Raw genomic sequence first — 26,767 nt, 5'->3', positions numbered from 1 at the left:
TGTCCTCCATACGCAGCATTGCAGTAACATCAAGACGGGTGGCCAGGTAGACCACGACAGTAACATTAAAATGTAGTTCGTGTCAATTGTGCAGTCTTGTGTGTGTGTGAGAGGTGATACTGTGTTGTACAGTAATGTGCACGCTGCGGTGTTAAGCTATTTGACAATTTGTTCCCGAGGGCCAATGAAACTGGCTCCCTTGACGTATTGATTTTGTTGTACACCCAACTCTTTTAAGTGGTGTAATGGAAAAAAAATATTGCATCAGCGGTGCACCCAAGTTGCGTCATGGCTTCAGTTGACAATTAAGCCTCAGTACTCTTAAATGTCTTCATTTAAAAGCACAACAACTGCATATTGTACAGATATTCTATAGCCCATTGCAAAGTACTCAACACTATACTGCGTCTCGTTTATTTAGTATATAATGAATCGTAATAGCCGTTTAGAAGCCACTAGATGTTCAACAGAAAATAACCCCCCCTCCTACCCATCAAAATAGATATAATTTAACGTATAAATTCACGCAACGTTGATGGGTTGTCATGTTATACGTTTCCTCATTAACGATAGTACACGATTTCCTGTCTGGACTACGCGTGTTGACTAATGGTTACTCAGCATAAATCTGTGCAAAAAGATGACTCACGGCTATTTTGTCGGCGGCGTTTTTTTTCCGTCACAACCAATAAGAAAGTGCTCTCTCGACACACCGAAGACCGAGAGAGACGCCCAGCGTGTCGAGTCACGGTGCCAACGTTTCATAACAGGGCTGTCGCTTCTTTCTCCGTCAGTCGGAAAAAAAAAGTCACACTCCACCGGCGCTTCGCGTCTTCACTTGCATTTATAACTTTAAAAAGTAGCAGAGAGGGCGCGTTTTTAATTTCACACACACACAGACGCACGCGCGCGCGTGTTTAATTTCACACACACACACACGCGTCTATCTCTCTACTACTGCTTCTTCTTCTTGACACGGTGGCACCCAGCATAGCCTCGGGTGACTTTCAAACGATGAAAAGTAGACCGCTTTCGCGGCGCGACGCACGTGGAAATCCGGAGTTGACGAACGCTTTGGAGCAGTCGCCCCCCGAGTTGAACGGGGAAGATGGAAACCCTCTGGGGAAAGATGACTCGGACCGAGTGCACCTCAAGAAGAAGATCACCCTCGTGCGTGGCATTTCCATCATCGTGGGTACCATCATCGGCGGTGGGATTTTCATCTCGCCCAAGGGTATCCTGACGAACACCGGCAGTGTGGGAATGTCGCTGGTTGTCTGGGCAGCGTGCGGTGTTCTGTCACTTTTTGGTAAGTGTTACGATTTATCCAATCGTGTGTTTTAGTGTTGCTGTTTTTTGTTTGATTTATCATCTCGTTTAAAGCAAAAGTACAGTTGTTATTTTTTTTGTTGCATTTCACGTTCCTCGTGCATGATTATAATCAAATGCGACTTTCTTAAAATGTGTATCTATTGGGTAGGTGCATTGTCGTACGCTGAACTGGGGACTTGCATCAAGAAGTCTGGCGGCCACTACACCTACATCCTTGAAGCATTCGGACCTCTGCCAGCTTTTGTCAGATTGTGGGTCGAACTCATCATCATAAGGTATTGTTTTTTTTCTAAAGGTGCACTTCATCAACCAACCCAGTGGTAAAACGTGGAAACAGCGTCCTTCACTTGTGTTTAATTGCCTCTTCTGTCTCCACAGGCCGGCTGCAACGGCTGTAATAGCGCTCACGTTTGGGCAATATATTCTGCAACCGATGTTTCCTCAGTGCCACGTCCCTCAGTTAGCAGTGAAAATTGTCACTGCCCTCGCTATCTGTAAGTACCAAATCATTGCATTAAATTGTAAATACAGTATTTGCATATAAGCAACATTTTTAGGATATAAATGTTAGTGTACACTTCGCTTGTCACGTAGTATAGAATAAAGCTAAAAACATGTTTTGAAATATAAGGTAATAAACTAAAATGTGTTAAGTACAACTTTAGTACAACTTAACACAGCACTCTAATCCTGATTGATGTCATAACGTTCCTTAAATATGTATAATATTAAAGTCGCATTGGTAACATTCAATCAAGCATTCAAATCCTTTATGAGATAAAAGTGATAATTTGCAACTACAGGACAACTCATTACCCACGACTCCTGTTATCCGCATCAGCGGTAGGATCCGTAAAAACTATAACCTGTGGCCCTATTCTTCCTATTATCCGCAGGTATCTGGAATTTCCAATTCTGCTTTTTTGGATTGGCTTTGTATTCGTTATATCTGCGATTATCCGCAACTCTTTTCCCCACAGATAAGTGGCGTTAAACCGCGGATAACCTGGTGTATGATTGAATCCGTGCCATTGGTGACATTCAATAAAATGAGTTATCCTGTACCAGCATGTAAGGATTGTGATATTCTATACAGTATCTCTATCTCCCTCCAGCACTGGTGATGTTCATAAACAGCGCAAGCGTCTCGTGGACAGCGAGACTTCAGACTTTTCTCACATTCTCCAAGCTCGCTGCTGTTGGAATCATAATCATACCGGGCATCATACACTTAGCCAAAGGTATGCCGACAAAAATACCAAATCGAGCACCGATTTTACTGAGAAGCACCGCGCATTCGTAGCCCGGCATGGTTGTCCACATGATCTTTCTGGCTAACTTCCCATCACGGCCCTCTTATGCCCCTGGTGCAATAAACGGACTGACTCAGGAGGCTGCGCAGAGAGCGCTGAGGAGTGCATACAACATGGCTTTTGATGTAATGTAGGCTGCTGAAGTTTGAACAGCTCTGCCCAGTGGTGATCATTCCGTGGAAATCTACAGGACTGCTCGGGTTCCTAAAGCTCAATATTTACCATTTGTGGATTATCAAAGCACATTTTTAAAGAAAGAAAATAAATACACATTCGTGTGTTTTTGTTGCAGTTGTTATCCTAAATAATGTATTACTAGCTCAACAAAAATATTTAAAATGTGTGGCCTTTGCGGGTTTGTGCTGATGCGCTTTTTTTGTTATCGAGGTCACTGAGTACAGGCCCGAAGGCCCCAAATGTCAAGTGGCTACCAACAAACAAACATTATGCATTGTTTCATAGATGAGAGGTTAATACGTTTGTTGAATTGAGCAAGGTTATAAGAGCTTTGTAAAAGTGAGAATGAAATGGAATTTCCGAAACGGAGCAAGTGTGAGGAAATAAGTGGGAAAGACAAAAGGTTTTTGTCTCTGTAAATATGGCGGTTGAACATAATATGGAGGAGGCATAAGAGGTCTGTTCAACTGAGTCCTCAACATGGGCAGACCGATCAATGAGTGACGTTCATGGGAACCGGAGTCATGGTCGTGTAGAGTGGCAAAAGAGAGTTGATAAAAGGGTGACTAGCCGATGGACCGTTGGGCGAGCAAGTGACTGCATTGATGAGTGTTGAATTCTATCAAGTATAGAGTACTCTGTTACTGGGTGATGAACTCCAGACATAACAATATTCCAATATTTTGTTATATCTGGCCAACGTTGTGCTTTGTATAGTAATAGAATTGTTCAGTTAAAGAAATCTTTGGTGTAGAAAAAAAAACCCGTCAAGCTTCTTCCATTCCTCCTGAGCCAGATTACGCCTTTAAATTTATGCACACGAGATAAAAAATCTCGTGTGCAGGCGAAATGAAAAAAATGCTAATTGCACTGCTTTTATCGATTAAGAACACAAGTGATGTAACTTAATGCGTGTTTCTCAAGCTCGGAAGCATAACCAACGGAAAAAACCTGGCGATGCTGTTCGAAGGCACCTCACGTGAAGCCAGCACCTGCTGTGTTTGCTGAACAATAAATAAAATATTCCCTCTCATTGGGCGGTCAGTGACATGCTGCATTGTGTACCCACATGGGGAGCGGTCGTGTAGCTGTTAGGCCAATACCAGTGACGGCTATATGAACCAGTCCTGAGCCTACACTAGGTTGACTCAGCCTTAAATTATTACCTGCTGCGGTGCGTAAACATTGTCACTCGGGAGACAAAGGCGTTCGGGCGTGGTGTTGGCCACCCACCCTCTCGTGTGCTATTGGCTAACAGCACTTGCCCCAACTGCCTGTTAAAGGCGTTACACGTGATCTTTGCCTCGTGTGTCCACGTGACCACAAACATAATGGCAAGTAAACCGATTACTTTAAGAAGGAATACAATCACAAGGCGGCGCGTCTTCACAAGCGTGCAAAAAGTAGGTAAATAATTACATTTGAGACAAGGCTACATGCGTTTTGCATTTTCCACGTTTTTAGTTTTATACAGGCCACCCCCTCGACGCGCCCCGCTCCCCACCCATCCCGAGTTATCGAGATTTGTAAAAAATAAAAAATCGCACACGCGAAATAATACATCCCCCATACGCAAATGCACGGTGATCGTGGGTGACTGCACAGTCCTTGTGTTGTGTTGGCGAGTCCTACTGAGGACAACACGAGCCCACCATTGCATTTGTCCAGGAACTACTGATGGGATCTTTTCTCTTGTATCGTACACAAAGGCTCAGTGGCGTGGGTTTTTTTTCTTTTATTTGTACACGTTTCTGTGTTTGCTTGAACTTGTGGTCTTCCGGCACAACGGCCTTTGTCTCTCCAACACACCGGTGTGCTGTACTAGTAACGAAATGTCGCGTTCTTTTTACGTGACAAACCTTCCTAATAGGCTGTGTCGGGTAGTGGCGTGTTTAAGGACACATTAATATATTTATGCAATCTAACCCCCAAAAAACCTGTTATTATGGACTTTTGTCTCCATACTGCTGATACTGACCACACAAATTGGACCATTGACTCATTTACCTCAAGGGAGGGGGGGGGGTAATAAACCTGGATAAATGTGACCATAGTGAAAGTTTCTGTGTCCCACACACACAGAATTAAGATTCCCCAGCAATGTGTCGCCAATATGTAAGTCACGTAAGATATAAAATAAAATAAATTATTTATTTTTAAAATAAAAGCAAAAAACCACGACGTTTCAATCACAACGCAAGCGCTTGTTTTAATTTAAAAAAATGTATATTTACGTGACTTTACCGAAAGAATTAAGAATATGAATTCCTGCAGTCACGAAATTAAGTCAAAATATATAACAGGTGTGGTCATTGCGGTGAGAAGTGGCGCTTATATTGGCGCCAGCTAGTGCCGTGCTCGTCGAAATAACAACGAGATCGTGGGCCCGAGTTACACACATACATACAGGTACTGCAAGAGCAAGTTCCAGTACTTAGCACTCACACCAGTACCTTCATGTTAATTGAATTAACCAGTGGTGTGGTGTTAACCAACCTCCTGGTTACCTTAGTCTCTGCAGGACTGATGTTTACACGTTTACACAAGGCAGTCAACTAAAATAGTCCGATAATGGATTATTTAGACACCGCTTGCTTTCCACTGACTTTGTCCGTGGCAAGGAATCAAACTCAGATTTGTTGGGAGCGTCAACCACTGCACCCCACCCCCAACAATACACAGCACAACCATTTGTGCCATCGGGCAGATCTGAACAGAATGTGTGATTTTCCTCTGCAGGCAACACAGAACATTTCCAAGATTCCTTTGTCGGAAAGGAGGTGGGGTTGATGGGGCTTCCACTGGCGTTTTACTCTGGCATGTACGCCTACTCTGGCTGGTGAGGCTCACGCATGAACATCGCCAGAGGTCCAAATCACCCCACACAATTCGAGTCCACTAACTGCTAAAAGTCTACAGTTTCTTACCTGTTTACCCAGGAAAGCCTCAAGACTTTATTTCACGAGTGTCCTGCCAAAAATATTTGTTCGCATCAGGGGTGATGTCGCTGTCATGCCAATTGTGTGATTTGCAGATTATGTTTCAGCATTGGGATGTTTGGCCAATACAGGTTGCATTGTTTCTTTTAAGCTACGGGCGCAAACTCAGATGAATCCCATGCAAATGAGGGGGGGGGGGGGGGTCGAACATACACAGAAAGGCACCCAATTCTGTAATCTAACCCAGGCCATGTTTTTGTGGTGAGGCACGAAGATTTACCACTGTGCCACACTGCAACCATTGCCCAGACGTTGCTGTGTGTGTTTGTGTTTTTTTAGGTTTTATATGAACTTTGTAACAGAGGAAGTGGACAACCCAGAGAGGTGAGATTGTGTAATGGTCACAACACTCTGCAGTGTGCCGTAAGACAGGGGAAAAACTAAAGTACACAGCAGTTATTCTTTGGTTCTTTCGGTTAAGTCACGTATAAAGATAAAATAATAAATTAAATAATAGCATACTACGACGTTTCGATTGCAACACAAGCAATCATCATCAGGTATAAAAGAAATAGCAACAAAAATCTAACTAGAAAACTATAGACAGACACACAAGCAGACAGACATCAGAAAGACACACAGAGAGAGAACACGTATCGGCAGAAAGTGAGAGGTCGTTTCTGTGACGAGGCCTTAAATATAGAGAGGGGGCGGGGGCGGAGAGAGGGAGGGGCAGAGAAAAAATTAGCATATCAATGAATGGACGACGACGTGGTACGGTAAGCAAGACGACGACCTGTCTTTGTGATGTCTGTCTGCTTGTGTGTCTGTCTATAGTTTTCTGGTTAGATTTTTGTTGCTATTTCTTTTATACCTGATAATGGTTGCTTGTGTTGCAATCGAAACGTCGTAGTATGCTATTATTTAATTTATTATTTTATATTTATACGTGACTTAACCGAAAGAACCAAAGAATAATTCCTGCAGTCACGAAAGCTCCAAAATTGAGATTACACAGCAGTTACTTTGTATATAATGTGTGACCAAATAGAGGAGCGGCCATTTTATTTATTTATTTCATAGATCTGTATTTCTACATAACATATACGAGTATGTATTTACACTTCAACCTCATCGCCTCGAGAGAGTGCATACTTTCAGCCACATTGGCTCAATACTAGAAAACTCTGGACTAGATTTGACATACCATGCAGAATGCAAGCATGACTGCTGAGTTTGCTTGTGTTGAACCAATGCTGTTGAAATTATGCACTCCCAGAAGGCCTTGTGGTTGACAAAAAAAAGACAGGAAGTGTTAAAAAAAACAGTTTTCTATCTCGAGCGACAAATATAAGTTTATTTTTAATATAACCTGCACAACAATGCTAACGATAATTATATGCTATGCATAATGGAAAGCGTGCGATTTAATAATGTGATCATCAGTTAATTTACTATATAATTGTATTTGTCAGTATACATACAACAATACTGTTCCCATAGTACATTTTGCTTTGTGTTTCCCTGTTTTTTTGTGTGTCTGCTATCCTAGTTACATTGTGAATAACAACCAACAACGATGAACTTGCATTGAGTGCATCTGCCAATGTTTTATTAATTGTTGTTGTTTTTCTGGTTCAGGAACATTCCTCTGGCAATTTGCATTTCTATGGGCATTGTGACCGTAGCATACACGTTCATGAACATGGCTTACTTCGCTGTGATGAGTGGTGCCGAGCTTCTGGCGTCAAAAGCTGTGGCTGTGGTAAGATGACGAGCCCTCCTACAGGATACATTAATGCCAGTCATGGTGATCACTCACGTATGCAATGGTGACTCAAATAAAAAAAACATTTACGGTATGGACCTTTGCTTTGAATCACACATGGAACGCCCTCCCTGGTTATTTACATCAAGAGCAACGGAGGAATTACCGCAGCCCTGCAGCAATGCAGATAACTTTAATCATTAAAACCTTGGCACATACACAGGTAAAAAAAAACATGCGTTTATAAAAAAGTATTTTGACTAGAATGCGTGATACAAATGTACCCATTCATTTATCGTTAGAAGTGTACACTAGATTTAAAGCCCTTAATTAAATACATATCCAACATAGTTAAGCTTATTAAGTAGACTGATTTTGCAAATATCACAGATATTTTGTTGAATAAAATTTTTGGATCGTGAATACCCGAAAATCAAGAATTTCCGAACGTATTTCCATTCACCTTGTCTCAAGGAAGGATAACTTAAAATATAAGCGCTGCTCTTAAAACATTTCCTTGAGGACTGCAGCTTAAACTGATTGGCTTTTTAAAATGTAGGGGTTTATTTCCCTCTCAATAACTTTGCGTGCTGTACGTTGTGTCCTCCGGGTAATTGCATGTCATTAGGCAGCACTGTTTGTGTCGGTGTTCTCTTCGGGGCCTTTGGAACACAACTCAAAAAAAGTCATTGTTGCCACGTTGCACAATGGCATTTTGCCTTTGTGCAATCCACGTAATAGTCACACACCCTTTTGCCACACAAACGTCCAAGTGATTTCAATTGAATGTAGGTGCGCAAAGTATGCGGTGTTACTTGTTTGAATGCATGGACAGAGTCGTAAAATTAGGTCCTGCGCAAATGCACAGTGTCTTTTGACCAACATTACTTGTTCCAACTCGGTTTAAGTCAATGATGCGCTGCAAGTCTTATTGGTTTTATAAGGCGGCCAAGACTTTTTTTTGTTGTGTGGGGAAACAGAAGAGTTACTCTTTTGTAATGTAGTTTAATGGCTGTATTGATTGTGTTTTCACACGGTTCGAGTCTGGAGGAAATGTTCTCAGTAGAATGTAAACAGCTACTGTATTCCGATTGTCATCGTCATCAGTCATGGCCAATCCACTGCTGGATGACGGCCTCCCAAAGCTGCCTATATATACAGCGATATGGTGCATACTTTAAAGCATCATATTAAGTCAAGCGAAAGCATCTGAAATCACAGAATCGTACATTCTGTTAAACAAAGCAAATATTTAATAAAGAGGCAATGCTGCACGAATGTCAGCAATGGTGATAAGAGATGTATTTTTCTCTGTATTACAGACATTTGCGGAACGTCTTCTGGGGAATTTTTCCATCACCGTTCCAGTGTTCGTAGCTTTGTCCTGCCTGGGATCCTTAAATGGAGGAGTCTTTGCAATAGCAAGGTAACATATTTAATACGATGTGTTCCCCAGTGTACAATAACACTTAAATTATGACTCATGTCACAATGTTGCCGTTGTGTAATAGTTAACAGAATGGACTTACAATACGGAGGTTGCCGGTTCAAGCACGCAAACCACGGTCAGACGATTGTTAAGCCATGTGTAGTGTGGTGGGGTAAAATGTAGGAACTTCCACAAGATGGTCTGGCGAGCTTGGAAGATGAGGCCAAATACCCTTGCTCGTGCTACTTCTGGCAAAAGTAGCACAATCAATCAAATCCAGGACTACGTCTTTAGCTCGATGCCTCGTGTCCTTTTGTACGCCAGCAAAAGCGTATTATTGCCGTGTGTTTTTGGCCAACGTTTATACAAACCCCGTCGAATATGAATATGCGGTTCCACAATTTTGCAATACTTTAGCCCAAGTTATTAATCACTACTATGCAATTTGGAAACTTTCAGGATGTTTTTCGTGGCATCACGAGAGGGCCACCTTCCACACATCTTGTCCATGATCCATGTTCGGAAACACACTCCGCTGCCTGCCGTGATCATTCTGGTAAATTCACATTCTCAGGCAAACAGCCACGCCACACAAATTATGTAAGCGCACTTGGCCAGTACATGACATGTTTCCTTAATCTGCACCTGCCAAGGCTTATGTTCATTATGGTTTAAGGGAAATTACCTACTTTATTCTGACCGACATTTTATGTTTTTGCAGTACCCGTTGACGATGCTGATGCTGTTCGTTGGAGACATCTACAGCCTGCTAAATTTCTTCAGCTTTGCACGCTGGCTTTTCATTGCAATGGCTGTGAGCGGGCTGGTGTACATGCGCTTCACACGTCCACACATGCATCGTCCATTCAAGGCAAGTGCCGCCCGCTACAGCACGATGATTAGCCGGACGGTGGTGGCGCATGTCTGTAAGCCAGCAATATGGTAGCAGCCAGGGTTGGTGGATGACAAATGTTGCGAATTTCACCTTCCCTTGGGCATCAAGGTGCCATATGCTAGATTGCCAGCAGAATGCAGTCCACCAAAGAGTGGACTAATATCATCTGTCTCTTTTGTATGGGATAGAGTGTTGTCCCTTAGTATGTGTGGGTTTTTTTTCCCATGTGCTCCGGTCTTCTTCCCACATATAATATACTGTATAGAGGACTGCATAGCTTGTCTGTTGTTCCTCTGCAATTGCCTAGGCCTAGTAGGAGTGTTCAGTACACTGGCCGCTGGTGATTTAATCTACGCAAACATAGCTTTCTGCAGCTGTGAAGTGAACATACATTGACACTAGTTTCCGCATCAGACCACAACTTGCCAGTGATATACATGACATTCCACATTTGGAAATCACTGACAACTACATAAAAAAACCCAACTAACTTCTCCGAGCTTCCTCAATAATTATGGCCATCCCAGTCTAACCAAATATGTACATTTAGCTAGAGTGCTTATGTCAGTTAAATTTTATGATTTCTGCACTGATAATTAAGGTGTATATATATGGCCAGTATGGAAGAGTAGGCCATTGTGCCCTGTACAGTGAGTCTTTCTAGAACTCCCTCCATTCAAGGCCCTTCCACGTGGAGTGACATGCAGAAGAATGTACGCTGGCACCTTTTCCTTTGTACATGGAATTCCAAATATGTTCAAAATTGTTTCAGTTTTGCTTTAGTTTTGATTTTTTGTCGTTGATGCAGCAATTAAAATTGTTACGTGACATATGAGATGGTGTTAATTACGACTGCTGCGACGTTAATATGAACATGTGATAAATGAAAAATTATGCATTACAGGATGTGATTAATGTGGAATTTCTCATTTGTAGGTGCCCCTGTTCATCCCAGTCTTCTTCTCCCTGTCATGCCTTTTGGTAGTGGCTCTGTCTCTTTACTCGGACCCGGTTAACAGTGGCATTGGCTGTGCCATTACGCTGAGTGGCGTTCCTGCCTACTACCTCACTGTGGTTTGGGACGGCAAGCCCACTGCAGTCAAGCGTGCCACAGGTCAGCAATTGTTTAGCTCGGGTAACCTCGCTCACTCATTGCGTGCCTCATAAGGTCGTGCTCATTACAACACAAAGTGCGTGCCCCAAGTGAACCACAATACCTTGCTAACCTCGTCAAGGAGCATAAACCATCATGAAAACTCCGGTCACCCTCGCAGTGGCTTTTGGCTAACCGTCGAACAAAAGACGGTCACTGCATCGCGCGCTTTCAGATGCGCTTCTGCGGCGATTGGGAATACTCTTCCTTCCGATTAGGAAGCCTTATTCAGAACTGCTTTTTGTGTTAACGTTGTTTTTCTTTCCCCCATCACCTCCGATTAGCACAGTTCTCTACGTACGGTGCGAAAGAAGTTTAACATAGATACATAGTCCCAAATACGATGACGCCACTACCCCTACGATCTCTTTGTTATCCGTGCTAGTGGGTTATCCTGGAAGAGGTGGTTTTATCACATTTTAATAGCCTTCCATGTGCAAGCACGAGAACGGTACACCGTTATTACTGCAACGCATACTACACCATGAATTACATGTACAAACTCATCGCATACCTTTCAAAATGTGCAGTGAAAGAAACAGAAAGCACAGACATATACGTGAAATGATGTACATATTTTAATAGGAAAAAGCCGTTGGTTAACATTACACCAATATTGGAAAACAGTCATCTCTTTGAATCAAAATTACTGTTTTAACTTCTTATGATTACAGGTTTATGTTAAAGTAAATTACTACATAAATTGGGGTATGTAGGAGATTGTGGGTTTGACCCCCCGACCCCGACTCTGACGCCTATATATTTGGAGTTGTATGTTCTCCCCATGGACGTGTGGATTTTTCTCTGGGTCCACTGGCTTTGCCCTCCACATTTAGAAACATGCGTTTAGATAATTTGGCAACTTTCTATCCCCACATTTAATAAGCCACTTCAGTGAGCTATCAAGTGTGGCCAGATCACCTCTAAAAGAGAGCTAATGGCCCATTGGGCTCATTGGGTTTTGCCATGTTTCCAGTTTAGGTTTACAGATATAACTAGGATGCCCTTTTAGCTTCTTTGAATACCATTATGTAAAATGTTTTCACGCAAGATGTTATGTGTGTCCTGTGCCTTGCAGACAGGGTGACACGTGTCCTGCAGCTGATCCTGCAGGTGGCACCACAAGAGGTGGCCACTTACTGACCCATTAAGACTCGACAAAAGGGCTACTTCATTGAAACCGTTTAAGGCACATTATCCTCAGCAGCCGTGATATATCCATTGCTGGATGAAGGTCTTCCCGAGCTGTCACATCTCTCACGGTCTCACGATGCACCAGTCCTGCACACAAGCTGATATCATTCCTCCATCTCTACGATATACATCTTCTTTTGTGTGATCTCTCTGGCTGCCACTGTTATTAGTCCTTCTAATGATGGATCCGCTCCAAGCCCACTTGTCTTTCTTAACAGTCAATATGACGGCTCTAACATGCATTTGTTCTTAATCCATGTCTTCCTTTTTCTGTCTCTCAGTGTAATTCCAAACTTGTACCTCTCCCCAAGACTTTTGAACACTTTTCAGCTTTTGTTCTCAATGTATTCACCAATGTCCATGTTTCCAGGTCATATGGATTAGAAACATATAGGTTAATGTAAGCTAAGTGCCATGACGGTATAATAAAAAAAAATGTGAGTTTTACCAAATTGCACAATTAGAAAAATGTATATTTATAAACATATATAAGTGTTGACACGTTTGAAACCTTTAGTTTTGTAATAACATATTTAAGATACTTTACATTTAAATAATTCTGTTCACACTCCATGCCACAAAGAAAGCTCATGCAAGTGCATCTTTGAAGAATGCCAGATTTTCAGAAAAAAACATTCAAGTGACCCACTCGATGTAGAAAAGCTAGACTTTTGGTCGCAGGTTTTCTTTGGAAATTATAACATTTTCTACAATTTTTCAATTTACATCTATCATGATATAATAGCTACATTCTTAATGGATTTCTGAAATGACTAGGTCAAAACTAATGCCATATTTTGAGACTCACGTGGAGTTTTAAAAACCAATTCGTTCGTTTTAGTTGCATTTTGGATGTCATGGGTTAAACATAATTTTTAAATGGGTATATAGCTCATGAATTTCTAACTCCAATTTATTTATCTCAAGAAAATCAATGGTCAGGTGTGGGACTTCTGGAATGCAGACCGTCGCTCACAGACGAGCCTGAGGAAAAGGATGAGAAGTGGGAGAACAACACAAGAATGATTGAAGATGTCCCAGCAAATGGGAGTTTGAAAGCAGAAAGGAATTGGCCGATGATTGACAATTCAGATGTGGTACTTCTTTGGGAGAAAGATGGAGCCATAACAAATGATGGGATGTTTAGATTAGCGGATTAATTTTATGCGCATCTTCATATCTAAAGAATCCTGTAACTTAGGACTCGGAGGAAAAGGAAGATCCAATTTTCACACTTGAAGAAGTAAACACTCCCCTTACAAAAATGTATTGTGCCAATATTAAAGTAAATTTACCTACAGTATTTATGCATGACAGTGTATAAAATATACACATATATGCTTATTTATTGAATAAATCAAGGATGCTTTGCTACCTAAAGTCACAGCAGCTATTGCACTTACTGTTGTTATTTTCCATCGGATTTGTTAAACCATATTTTAGTTCATATATTTAAGCCACTTTGTTTTATGTTAAATGTTGCATGATGGTCCCAGTTAAGTACTGTATTCTGTAAAAAAATGTTAGCATGTAAATGTGTATCTCAAAATTCCCAGTTGAATTTTGGACACAGATGGAAATGAGGATTGCAGAATGATACATGTGGCTACTGGACAAATCACAGTAATATCAGGCCAGTCACATCCACATAAATCCGTGCTCATGCTGCACTAAAGATAATTTATAGCAATATTTACATGAGAGTATCTTCCAAAGGATGGATTTATATGCCCTGAATAAGCATTTGTATGCATAATCACTCCACATTGCCAGTAATTACCAATAAACTGCAATAACATAACATGCAAAACATTACTTTTCTTCAACTTTTGTAGGAACGATGTAAAATGTGAGTAAAATTGGGTATAATTCTGTTGTTTTTAAGACTTGTATGTATTAGCTACAATTGCTACTTTAAATAAACTAAAGACTTTTCAAATATGTGCGCGAGTCAAATAAAATATACACATTTCAGATTGTACGCAAAATACATTAGCTTACTTTAAATTCAATGCTCCCCCACTTAGCACACATTTGGCACAGGTCTTCGTTGCTCATTACAGAGAGGGGCTACATCTTTTTAAAAAATTGCTTTTTTAAGCCACCATTATGTTGGCATGTGCAAAGCCTTCATAACATCAATTTGCACTTTAATCTGAAATGCACAAATGAAGTTGATGCTAAATACTGCAAGATTTTTTTTTCTTCCTAACGGTACTTTTATGGTTTGCATGCATATATAACTAACTGTAATCCCTCATAATGAGTGATCCTGTGATTTGTTTCTTGCTGCTTCGGTGTTCCAACTGGCCTGCCATTATAACGGAATGTACAGAAATGTGGCAGGCAGAAGGCGTTCCCATGCCTGCATACAGTACACTATTATTAAATGGGTGTGATGGTTTATGAGATTCCTCCACAGATTTGCACAGCATTAGCTTACGGTGCGCTACACTTGAATCGAGCTGTCAGTTCTTGTCTGCCTGTGATAGCTTTACCACAAAACAGCATGCGGCTCAGATGGACAGTTCGCTCCGTAGCTCTGCCTCCGGCGTAAAAGAAGCGAATCCAGGTCTGGGACAGAATCCAAAGATAGGTCCCCAAGGTTCCAATGTTAGCTATCTAACAACTGGGCACCCCAATTCTAGATATGGTTACATTGAAAAAGCACTGTCGGTTTTTGCAGAAATTGGATTAAAATGTCATTCGCTGATTTAAATGTATACCGAAAAATGATGAACGATGCAACGCTAATGATGCCATGGTCTAAACATTTGCCCACTGGACTTGTAATCCAGAGGTCGCCGATTCGATATTCCAGCGCCTCAGCTGAATGACCAAGTTTTCAAAATCCCTCCACCTCTGTATACTCGGCAGCATTAATGCTGCATGTGGAGGGGTAAAGTGTTTACATTTCCACCTCTTCAAGATGTCTGGCCTGCGTGGAAGAGCAGGCCAAAATGTCATTCATAGCTCGCTCTCTCTATCTGATGGATGCCCTTCTAGTAACATTGATCATGAGCAAACAACTGCACCTTTACATTTAACAGTATTGAGGAACAAAAAAAATAAAAAAATAAAACAACAGGCAAAATGGTGAAAAAACGTCGTTACATTGGAATAAAATTCAAAAGTATTGTGTCTATGCCAAGTAATGCAATTTAAAAATGCGGAGTTGAAGCACTTTTATTTTCGTGAAAATCAAAAACATACCATTGGTGTTTTGCTAAAATTGGTAAAAAAAAATATGGTTTTGGGATAAATCGTACATGCCTTATACATGATGCAAAATCTATGAAAAAGGTGGAATCGTAAAACGTATAATCATTGTCATTTTAGCAGAATTTTTTATGCAGTTTATACATTTAAAATAATATATACAGCCACATTATATATAGAGATCAGTAAAGAAAATATAATTTTCAGTCTGGTCAGCAATTTACTTAAATCGCTTTTGATTTATCTTCAAAAGTATACAGCACATCAATACCATGAATCTCATTTTATCTGCACCAATGGTATCCACTTATCTGCACCTTTAACAATCCGTGGAAAGGGTCACCCAGAAGTCACGACACATTCTTATTATTCGCGCAATCATATGAACTGCGGCAATTACGGGTTCCATGTGGCACTAAAAAAACGTAAAAACATCAGATGCGTTTTAATATTTACGGTCTTGTTGATGATCACACTGTGTAACAAAAACATTTATGTTTTTTTTCCTGGGTAGTAAGTGTTATTTATAATTGCTTATGCCTAAAAAGTACAGAAAATGGCTATTATTCCCCACAAACTTTGCTTTTGTGACCAGGACAGTGATATTTTGAAATGTACTTATTTTCAATGAGAAAACGTGCGCATTTGTGTCATTCCTTCACGTAAAGTCCTGGTCACAAAAGCAAAGTTTGTGGGGAATAATAGCCATTTTCTGTACTTTTGAGGCATATGCAAATTTAAAATAACACTTAGTACCCAAGAACAAAAATCTTGTACATGCTGTTGCTGGGGTTTGCTACTCCAGCTGATAAATAATACATCATACTGTTGCTGCTGATGAGGGGCCGTCCATAAATGACGTCACGCGATTTTGGCCGATTTTTTTACCTTTCCCTCCCCCCCTCGTCACACGGCGTCACAAAACGTCAGACCCCCCTCAAATATGACGTCACAAAGCTCTGCACCCCCCCCCCCCAACCATATTTCCACTATGAAAATAAACATGCTTCAAATTACTTTAAACTATTGTCATTGTAGTGCGTATTTAATGTGGCGCTGCACTCTGATGTTGTAGAAGAAAACATGTATTAAAAAGGCGTTGGAAAGCTGAAATTTTGCATAAAATTCACTTGAAAATATTCAACGTCTAACTAAAACTGCAGATGTTCAGAATATTATATTAAAATTCTATTATAATTGTAAAATATTAAAAGTTATTATAACTTAATTATAACTATTAAAAAATACTTGAAACTTTGTAGTAGAACTAAGAAAAATGGAGAGTACAATTATAACAATCACATATTCATTCCACAGAATGAAAAGCCCTGGTAGAATCATTAGAATCAAAATATTTAATAACAATCATTCAAAACATTTACAAAATGTATGCTTCTCCATTCTCCAATGGAGAAGCAAAATGCTCCTTCATAGAATAAACAAAAGGTGACCTTAGTCAATTTAAATAACCAGATAGTTAATAATGCAAATTAATCAAATTAGTGTTGTTATAACAATTCTATTTAATTAATATTTATTTAAAGTTGCGCATTTTGATGTGACGTCACATTTCTAAACCCCCCCTCGTCACAAATGGCTGACCCCCCCCCATAGGTGCGTGACGTCATTTATGGACGGCCCCCTATTGCAACCGTGTTGTTTGTACGTTCGCGTGTGCCAACAAGCACATCTTGTGGTTTTTGTTGTTTGACTTGCATCCCACTGGGATTTTTGCACACAGCGTTGGTGTACGGTGTTTTTTCTGCAATATTTTCCTGTTTTTTCTTGGATTTTCTGTTTGCACTTAGTCACATATTCACTTTAAGATGTTTTCTTGTTCATGTTTTTGTTTTTTGTTTGTTGCGGTTGCACCCGATTTAAGAGCCGAATGGCTCACAGGGCTATACCTAATAAATTAACTTGAACTTGAACATCCATTCCTAAGATTCATCGCACTAAGGCACACCCCACGTGCGCTTTTTTGTGCGAGTATATACAATTTTTCGCGTGATAATGGAACGCACTCAACATGCACAACGGCACATCGGTGATGTCCACGCTCAAGTCTCGCCGCGTGCATCTATCTCGTCGTCCACGCGTGCGAGCAGGTCAGTCGGACGGACGCCTCGGTGGTGAATCATTACCGTGCAAGGTGACGGTGTCACAAGGGGCAAGCGTTGGAGTGATGGAGACGCGGGCGCTTCGTGTTGACGTGAAATTGAAAAATAAAGAGTGGACACACACACATACGCGCGCGCGACAAATGGATGATCGACTCGGCATTCTTTCGAACAATGACAAGGGCGGAAATTATGTCGAATGAGTTATTTGTCGAAAGCGATTTTACCCGACACGGCAATTTCGTAATCCCTGCGTTCGACGAGGTCTGCCTGTAAATATGTCGTGAGTTCTTATGGAGATGGAGACGTTGTCGTCGAGGCACCACGGTTTATTTGTAACTAACAGACAACTCCCTTAACAATCGCTCTCTGGCAGGTACGGCCTCCAGGTTATCACGGACTTATACTCTGCCAACTTAACTCTTAGCCCTCCGGCTAGCAGTGCCCCAGGGGAGGCTATTTGTCCCGTCCCAGCCAAGGTACGGGTACGACCTCTGGTCCAAGCTCGACCCGGTCACTATGAGACCTCCTTTACCAGTGGCAAAATATAGTAGTAGGTTTTTTAACCTTTAAACTGTTACAAAAATAACACCAATGGAGACTAGGCTCTAAGGAAAGCTGTCTCGGGTGTGGACCGATCAACTTCAAGGACAGTGCATATTATTATCATTATCAGAGTTGTTTTTTTTCTTGGCATTTTGACTACCTGTGTTGTGGTTATTGCAAACATGATGCCTTGTAGAAAGGTGTCAGTTTTGTACCAGTTTAAAGGGTAAAACCCTACTACTACTCGACTCGGCCCTTACAAGGGCAGCGGGCTCGAGGTCCCAGGGTCCTAGTCTAGCTGCTCTTCAGTCTTCGTAGCACTGCCCCGAGCTGCGCTTGGGGTACCCCTTTTATACACCTCCAGGGGACCCTCCGCCCCTGGTACCGCCCCCTTTCTGGAACCTTCCAGAAGATCCTAGAAGGGCCCCCTCCCAGCCCCCCACCTGGGGTAGGGGTGGGGAACCCCGCCTCTCTTTGGTCCGGCTCCATCTCTATCCCCTTTGTACACGCTGGCACACCCTACCGACCTCTGGCTGCAACTGCAGGTAAGTGGATACGGCGAACGGCAGGTAAGTGGATACCGGCGGGGTGTGCGTACGCGATCAGACGCTACACATATACACATCTTGCATCGTCTTTGGCTATGTGACACTTTTAACAAATCTTACACAAACCCACCTGTTTAGTCTCGTTCAAAAGTCCACCTTGCCGAGTTATAGGCGCAAAACACGCGCACATACACACACAGTATACATACATGTGTATGTATACTAGAGCGTTACACACCCCTGCATTCAATAGTGCTTACGTGCATTAGAACATCAAATGATTCCCTGATAGCCTCGAGGTTCAACCGTGAACCAAGCAAACGGTGCCACGAGCAATATTTGGCCTGCAGGAAAGTCATAGGTGAGCATCAGGGTGCCATGTGATTGAATGAGGTGAGAACGAGTGATTGAATGAAGGAGGGAAATGCGATCTCAAAAACTTTTGAAACATTTCACAATTAAGCTCATACTTACTGTATTGTGAAGTTAAAAACTTTGTAATGTAAAGCACTTCTGTAAATTGCAAAATCAAATGGTTTGTTGCTGTCCGCCAGACAGCGGTGTGTGCAAATGAGAAAGTGAGGAATTAAGTGAGGAAAGAATGAGACTGACAGGGTTGAGTGAAATGAGCTAAATTACTAACGGAACGAGGGAGTAATCACAATGAATGACGCATGAGTGAGAATGAGAAAATAATGCACGAATGAAAGAGTAAATGAGGAATTAATGAGTGAATGAGATACATTAGCAACTTTACATTGACCATAATCACCTTACACCCATATTCACCTTTATACTCATCACCACCTTTCACCCCACCATCACCACCATCTATTCACCCACCATCACCTCCATCACCTATTCACCCACCATCACCACCATCACCTATACACCCACCATCAACTTACACACATCACTTATTCACCCACCATCACCACCATCACCTATACACACATCACCTATTCACCCACCATCACCACCATCACCTATTCACCCACCATCACCACCATCACCTATTCACCCACCATCACCTATACACACATCACCTATTCACCCACCATCACCCACCATCACCACCATCACCTATACACCCATCACCATCACCACCATCACCTACACACCCATCACAATCACCACCATCACCCACACACCCATCACCATCACCACCATCACCTACACACCCATCACCATCACCACCATCACCTACACACCCATCACCATCACCACCATCACCTACACACCCATCACCATCACCACCATCACCTACACACCCATCACCAGCACCACCATCACCTATACACACATCACCTATTCACCCACCATCACCTATTCACCCACCATAACCTATACACACATCACCTATTCACCCACCATCACCCACCATCACCACCATCACCTATACACCCATCACCATCACTACCATCACCTACACACCCATCACCATCACCACCATCACCTACACACCCATCACCAGCACCACCATCACCTACACACCCATCACCATCACCACCATCACCTATACACCCATCACCAGCACCACCATCACCTATACACCCATCACCATCACTACCATCACCTACACACCCATCACCAGCACCACCATCACCTACACACCCATCACCATCACTACCATCACCTACACACCCATCACCATCACCATCACCTACACACCCATCACCACTATCACCTACACCCCCATCACCATCACCACCATCACCTACACACCCATCACCACCATCACCTACACACCCATCACAATCACCACCATCACCATCACTACCATCACCTACACACCCATCACCATCACCACCATCACCTATACACACATCACCACAATCACCTACACCCCCATCACCGGCACCACCCCCATCATCACGGCAGCCCCGCCCCGCTCACCGCACTGAGTCACGCTGCGGTCACGTGCCTCGTGCTGCCACCCGCGCTGCTGCTGCTGCCACGGAAGTGACCACTCAGTCGATGTTCTGCGGTTTGTTTCGACTTACTTTACCTGTTTTATTTAAACAAAAATGCCACACGTCACTCGTGTTACACTATACGTCTCGGCACTACAACTTGTGTGTGTGTGTGTCAGGTATGGCAACGCACGAAGATACGTAACTTAAAACTTCTGCAGTCAAATCGCAAACGCTGGCAATTCGTTGTTGACCGGCACATTCTCAATAGAATAGCGGGGGTGATGATGGTGGTGATAATCACAACATCAAAACTCGCCCACAAACACAATCGTGACCGCGATGGTCACGGACGGAAATCCTTTCCATAGGGAGACGGAATGATGAAATCCGCAGCTGGTATTGCCGCTGCGATGTGGTTTATTCATTTACATCGTAAGATCGGAAAAAAGTGGCGGGCGAGCGGCTCAAGGAAGATGATCATCCAGCAGTTGATTGACCCTGGCTGGTGACGATGATTTTTCTCCATGGAAATCGCAATTGCGATGATGATGCTGATTTCGATGATCGTGAGAGATGGCAAATTTGCTTTGGAGCGCCTTTCATCCAGCATTGGATTGACCGCAGCAGATGATCATTATTGTGATGATGATAACGTTGCGGGCTTAAGAGGGGTCCTGTGCGATGTTGTGAGTGGGATGTCAGGATGGCCGAGCGGTCTAAGGCGCCAGACTCAAGGCGAATTGAAGCCTTCCGTGCTCAACGCGGGATATCTGGTCTCCAACTGGAGGCGTGGGTTCAAATCCCACTTCTGACATAATATTTTTGGTGCTATTTGTTAACATTTAATGGTTGCTCGAAAGGAAAGTTGTTGTTTACGCCGGGGACCGGCTTTTTTTTCCAAACGCTTTCGGCAATGTCTATAGCGTCGGTCTGTCATAACTTATGCGAGTTCACAAAGGCGTTTGTGAAAAAAATCACCGCTGCGTTAGCAATCGCCGTGAGGCTTGGGGCGCAGGAATTATTGTCGCGTGTTTGTGGCAGTGCTGCCCTCTGCAGGAGACGGCTTGCGTTGGCGTGCGATGCAATGTAACAAAGCATGGTGGCGATTTTGAGTATTTACCTAGGGACGTGATTGACACATCTAATATTTGATTGTATGGTTACTTAAACATTTCCACAGACGCTGTGTTGGCCCTCAAAATAATAGCTGCACTTTTAAACAATATGCAGCAATAATAATACGCGTGTGGGAGAAGCAGTGGAAAGTGCATGACGGCATGAAACCCAGGAGTTTAATTGCCATCCATGAAAACAATCAGTGGCGAGTGATATCCGAACCGGAGTTACGGTCAAACGACCCAGGGTGACCAATACTGATGGCTGAAGAACTTCAACCAGCATTGGGTTAACAAGGAAGAGTGTGTAACACTACTGTATTATTAAATAATAGTAACAAAGCTCATTTTATAGAAACAATCTAAAGTGTAAGACAAGGATAATGGAAGATGGTAAATCTGAATGGTTGACATCACTCGAATGTGGATAATTCATCATGTCAGGATTATGTGGATTTACGGAGGTGGTCATAATATGATTCTGCACTGCTTCCTGGATAGCAATTGCTCAAATGCTGGTGCATTGAAATGAAAAAATTAAAAATCCAAAATGATTGGCTTGTGGAGGGAGTGGAAGCTTGGCACGTGAAAGTAGCAGAATTGAAGAGACCTCCAAAAACAATCCTTGTGCCACATGTTTTCTTTTCTATAGAATTGGAAGGTGTAATTCGCTACCCTTCCAAGGACATTTGGAAAAATACCAAGAATGGGCCGTATGTCACACATTCCGACAATAACAGACTTTATATTGAATTTAAATTCAGGATATAAAAAAAGCCCAATTGAAGGGATGTTTGCACATTTTTTACTATAACAAGGATAACAAAATGATGATTATCTCTACTGGTACTAAGCAATATCTCGGCTCCATTTCTCTCATTTTCACCTCCCGAATATAGATATACATTGTTATGCAAGCCATCTTGAGATACAGTATATTGCATTTGCTTGAAGTAGCCCAAATGAATACACTAAATTACGTATGCTTTCCTATGACTCTATGTTCTGTGTATACAGCGAGTGATTAATGAAAAAATTATTACATGTTGGTGTGAAGCACGGTGACAAGTTTGAATATTTACCTTGGGATGTGATTGGCACATCTAATATTTGATTGTATAGTTACTTAAACATTTCCACAGACGCTATGTTGGCCCTCAAAATAATAGCTGCACTTTTAAACAATATGCAGCAATAATAATATGCGTGTGGGAGAAGCAGTGGAAATTGCATGACGGCATGAACCCAGGAGTTTAATTGCCATCCATGAAAACAATCAGTGGCGAGTGATATCCGAACCGGAGTTACAGTCAAACGACCCAGGGTGACCAATACTGATGGCTGAAGAACTTCATCTGGTATTGGATTGACAAGAGTGTGTAACACTACTGTAGTATTGAATAATAGGAACAACGCTCATTTTCTATATACAGTCTAAAGTGTAAGACAAAGATAATGGAAGATGGTAGTAAATCTGAATGGTTGACATCGCTCGAATGTGGGTAATTAGATCAGAATCATGTGTGTTTACAGAGGTGGTCATAACATGATTCTGCACTGCTTCCTGTATAGCAGTTGCTCAAATGCTGGTGCATTGAAATACAAATTTTAAAATCCAAAATGATTGACTTGTGGAGGGAGTGGAAGCTTGGCACGTGAAAGTAGCAGAATGGAAGAGACCTCCAAAAACAATCCTTGTGCCACGTGTTTTTTTTCTATAGAATTGGAAGGTGTAATTCGCTACCCTTCCAAGGACATTGGGAAAAATACCAACAATGGGCCGCATGTCACACATTCCAACAATAACAGACTTTATAATGAATTTAAATTCAGAATATAAAATAGCCCAATTGAAGGGATTTTTGCACATTTTTTACTACAATAAGGACAACAAAAGAATTATTCTCTCTCCTGGTACTAAGCAATATCTCGGGTCCATTTCTCTCATTTTCACCTCCCGAATAAAGATATACATTGTTATGCAAACCATCTTGAGATACAGTATATTGCATTTGCTTCAAGTACCCAAATGAATACACTAAATTACGTGTGCTTCCCTATGACTCTGTTCTGTGTATACAGCGAGTGATTAATGAAAAACTAATTACATATTGGTGTGAACAGACAAATGGAGATCCAGATTGTCAACACGTGGGATGGTGAGCCAGTAGACCACGATCCCATGGTGATGAGCTTGCGACCTCACCCTGAGGGTCTTGGGTTGCAATTGGGGGTGACAGCACCTTTCTTCAATGACCCTCCTGCACCACACAGCGACCCAGGCCAGCCATGTCATCAACTGTGGGATTATGAAGGTGACCTTACATCTGTGCAGTAGTCCTCCAACCTCCCTGTACCTAATATTGTGATATTGCTATCCTTTTCCAAGCCAGAAAATCCCATTCATATAAACCTGCTTATATATGGCTTGATATTTCTTGCCATATTTGATTTTCATACGTGGTAAATGAAACCAACATGTTATTCATAATTATCTAACACATATAGGAAAATCAGACAGAGCAACAATATGCCTTTATTATCTGCACGTAATAATTCAATTGCAACAAGGATAAGGACATGGGTGGTTTATTTTACCTGGGAAATTTAGTGGGAGGGAATGGTGTCGTAAGTGTATTCGATGAAAGGAGAAAAGTTAAATATCTGAAAAGTACAAGTTCTAAAGGTATCAAATATTTATTATATTTTCTTTGCAGTCGTGGAAATGTTTTTCTTAAACGACCAAATGGAGAAGTACCTGGAGGTTGAACTTTGCCCGTGAGTTTCACTTGTTGCCTTTGCTCACTCATGGGTATGATTACAGGGCTGTGTGGGTGTGCAGTTGCATCCCTAGACACAATACCGATTACCTACCCAAGCAGCTGCTTTCATCCAGAAAGTCTTACATTACACCGTGCCTGAATGAACCGCTAATATTTCTGCCTCGCGTATTCAATTTTGCTCTCTAGTAAAATCAAATAATAAAACAACCAGCCATATTTTCGTGAAATGTAATGCTCACTTTTCCTCTTAATGTTGCTCTTGGCACATTTCTCAGCTCATGCTGCTGCATACATCAGTTTGCTTCACAGCAAATTTGGCAAATACGACTCTGCTGTGTTTCAGGCATGGGCAACACCTGGTGCTTCTTCTGGACGGACGACGGAAAATATGGAAGGTGAATATTTAACTCAGAACTGTGGTTCATTGTCTTGGGTATTATTAACAAACAAGTGAGTAATGTCCTTCTCAAATGAGCATTGGGCATCTCTTATTTGCAGCCCTGTACCAGTGCTGGAATTTCTGCATTCCTATGATGAGGGATAGTCTCCATAAGACAGCCACTGTTGAATTCACAAACAGCACTCCTCCAAAGTACTTTTATTCACACCTCTTGTTATTTTCAGGACGACCTTCCGCTGGATTTTGAAGTGATGCCTCTCGAAGATGAGAGCAACGGTGTACGGAGATGGCAGGGCCATGCCCTCGTGCCTTGGAGATATCTGCCTCCCGGGGTGTGCAAATTTAATGCCTATGCCATTCGCGGATCAGGGGAGGCCCGTGTGTACGAGGCCTTGTTTCCGGTCCCCAAGCACAAAGTGCAACCCGGCATGCAGCCCGACTTGTGAGTCGTGCACTTTGCCAAAGGCACACTGTTTTTTCGGGAAATGTGACAAATAAATACTGCCCAATTGACAAAAATTTAATTGCAGCTTGTTTTGCCTTTCTGTTGACTTACAGCCACAGGCTGGAGTATTTTGGGGATTTAGATTTGCCAGCTCTTATGGGGAATGACTGGATCCAGCCTGATTCTGAAATTTGGAGCGCTCGACTTGTCGGCAAGCCTTAACGGAAGAACAACACAGGTGGCGGCTTGCGATGGTTTTTTTTTCGCTCAGAAATTTGCATACCATAACAGTGATCCAAAATGTTTAATTACCATATTGTATGTTGGACACTTTCTGCCCTTGTTCCAAGCCGTATTACTGGAGGCGATAATTTGCCCCCTCCCACAGCTTGTGGCCAACCCCTTATGGGACCTGACCCAGCTTCCCTTCCACGAGAGTGCCAGTCGCCGGACGGGGGTGCCGGCCGAAAGTTGATCCGCCCAGGGACGGAGACCATGCCTCGCTGCGCCAAACAAATGCCATTTTCAACCGTGAAAGATTTGAAATGTATAAAACAGAACAAATATATTTTTTTATTACCCCCCAAACTTACCAGTAACACTTCTCTTCGTAATTTGTTTTCATATACTGTAAATGTAGGTGCATTACCGAGTTAAAAGGCTGTGTTGCAGGTGGGAAGCAAATGTTTGCCATTAATCAAAGGTGTTCTCGAGCAAAAGTAAATGGTATATTCAGGTAGGTGAAGGTGACTGTGGTCAAATAAGCCATGGTGCGGATCATGTTGGCTTTGTTTATATGATGTACCTTTAGTTAATGACATGTTGAACACGTATGCACATTTTCAAGGTTAATCTTTTGGGGGTTTTTTTACAACTGGAAACTTAAAGCAAAAAACAATTCGGAGTTATAAAAAGTGAAAAGCTCCTTGATAAACCAGTGCCATGTAACATTATCACATGACAATATAAGTCTTAACAAACTTTACACGTACATGATTTGGAGAGTGTGTGCATTTTAATACAGATCTGATATGCTTGCATTTCAAAATGAATGCTCTCACTCGGCAGTTTAGTGCCTTACGATACGAACAAAGATCCATCTTCATACAATATGTTTGCAAACATAGAAAGCGCTGTGAAATTGTAGCAGCACCACATTGTCATTCTTATTCAAATACTGTACAGGAATAACAAATGCCTGCACATTTATACACACATATAAATGATTTACTCTTTACGTTTGAATGTACACCTTTCTGTAAATGTTTGAAATAAAATGCACTTGACAGAATTTTAACACTGAGTTGAATGCACAACAATTTGCGATGACGATATGTAGAGGAATGTCGTTTGTGCTCACACACTTTAATAGAGATGGAGTAGGTACGTATCTCAAATAAAACAAGTCTATTCGAGGTGATGGCAAATATGGTGACTGATGTGTAAAATACTCCACGAAGCAACTGCAGACTCTT

The 26,767-nt window shown here is 41.9% G+C and overlaps 2 protein-coding genes and 1 non-coding gene across 3 annotated transcripts; all 3 read left to right on the top strand.

Moving 5' to 3' along the window:
* The first annotated feature begins 702 nt into the window (after window positions 1–702).
* Window positions 703–15,475, top strand: SLC7A11 (solute carrier family 7 member 11). The gene is made up of 12 exons (XM_061552424.1): window positions 703–1,309; window positions 1,481–1,607; window positions 1,711–1,826; window positions 2,448–2,573; window positions 5,562–5,661; window positions 6,101–6,145; window positions 7,403–7,526; window positions 8,852–8,955; window positions 9,418–9,514; window positions 9,680–9,829; window positions 10,790–10,967; window positions 12,085–15,475. Exons 1-12 carry the CDS (start codon window positions 1,015–1,017, stop codon window positions 12,147–12,149), a joined length of 1,527 nt encoding a protein of 508 aa, XP_061408408.1. The 5' UTR covers window positions 703–1,014; the 3' UTR covers window positions 12,150–15,475.
* Window positions 15,476–20,573: 5,098 nt separating this feature from the next.
* On the top strand, window positions 20,574–26,371 carry C16H4orf33 (chromosome 16 C4orf33 homolog). Its single transcript, XM_061552425.1, has 6 exons — window positions 20,574–20,725; window positions 23,789–23,979; window positions 24,382–24,442; window positions 24,791–24,842; window positions 25,072–25,289; window positions 25,406–26,371. The coding sequence occupies exons 1-6, from the start codon at window positions 20,661–20,663 to the stop codon at window positions 25,512–25,514; spliced, it is 696 nt and encodes a 231-aa protein (XP_061408409.1). The 5' UTR covers window positions 20,574–20,660; the 3' UTR covers window positions 25,515–26,371.
* On the top strand, window positions 21,247–21,363 carry TRNAL-CAA (transfer RNA leucine (anticodon CAA)). The gene is made up of 2 exons: window positions 21,247–21,284; window positions 21,318–21,363. It is a non-coding gene; the product is annotated as a tRNA-Leu (tRNA).
* Window positions 26,372–26,767: the final 396 nt, after the last annotated feature.

Source organism: Lethenteron reissneri, chromosome 16, assembly GCF_015708825.2.
Source record: "Lethenteron reissneri isolate LAM-NWPU_2019-01 chromosome 16, ASM1570882v1, whole genome shotgun sequence".
NCBI classification, from domain to species: Eukaryota; Metazoa; Chordata; class Hyperoartia; order Petromyzontiformes; family Petromyzontidae; genus Lethenteron; species Lethenteron reissneri.
This window is presented reverse-complemented; position numbering and strand designations above follow the sequence as displayed.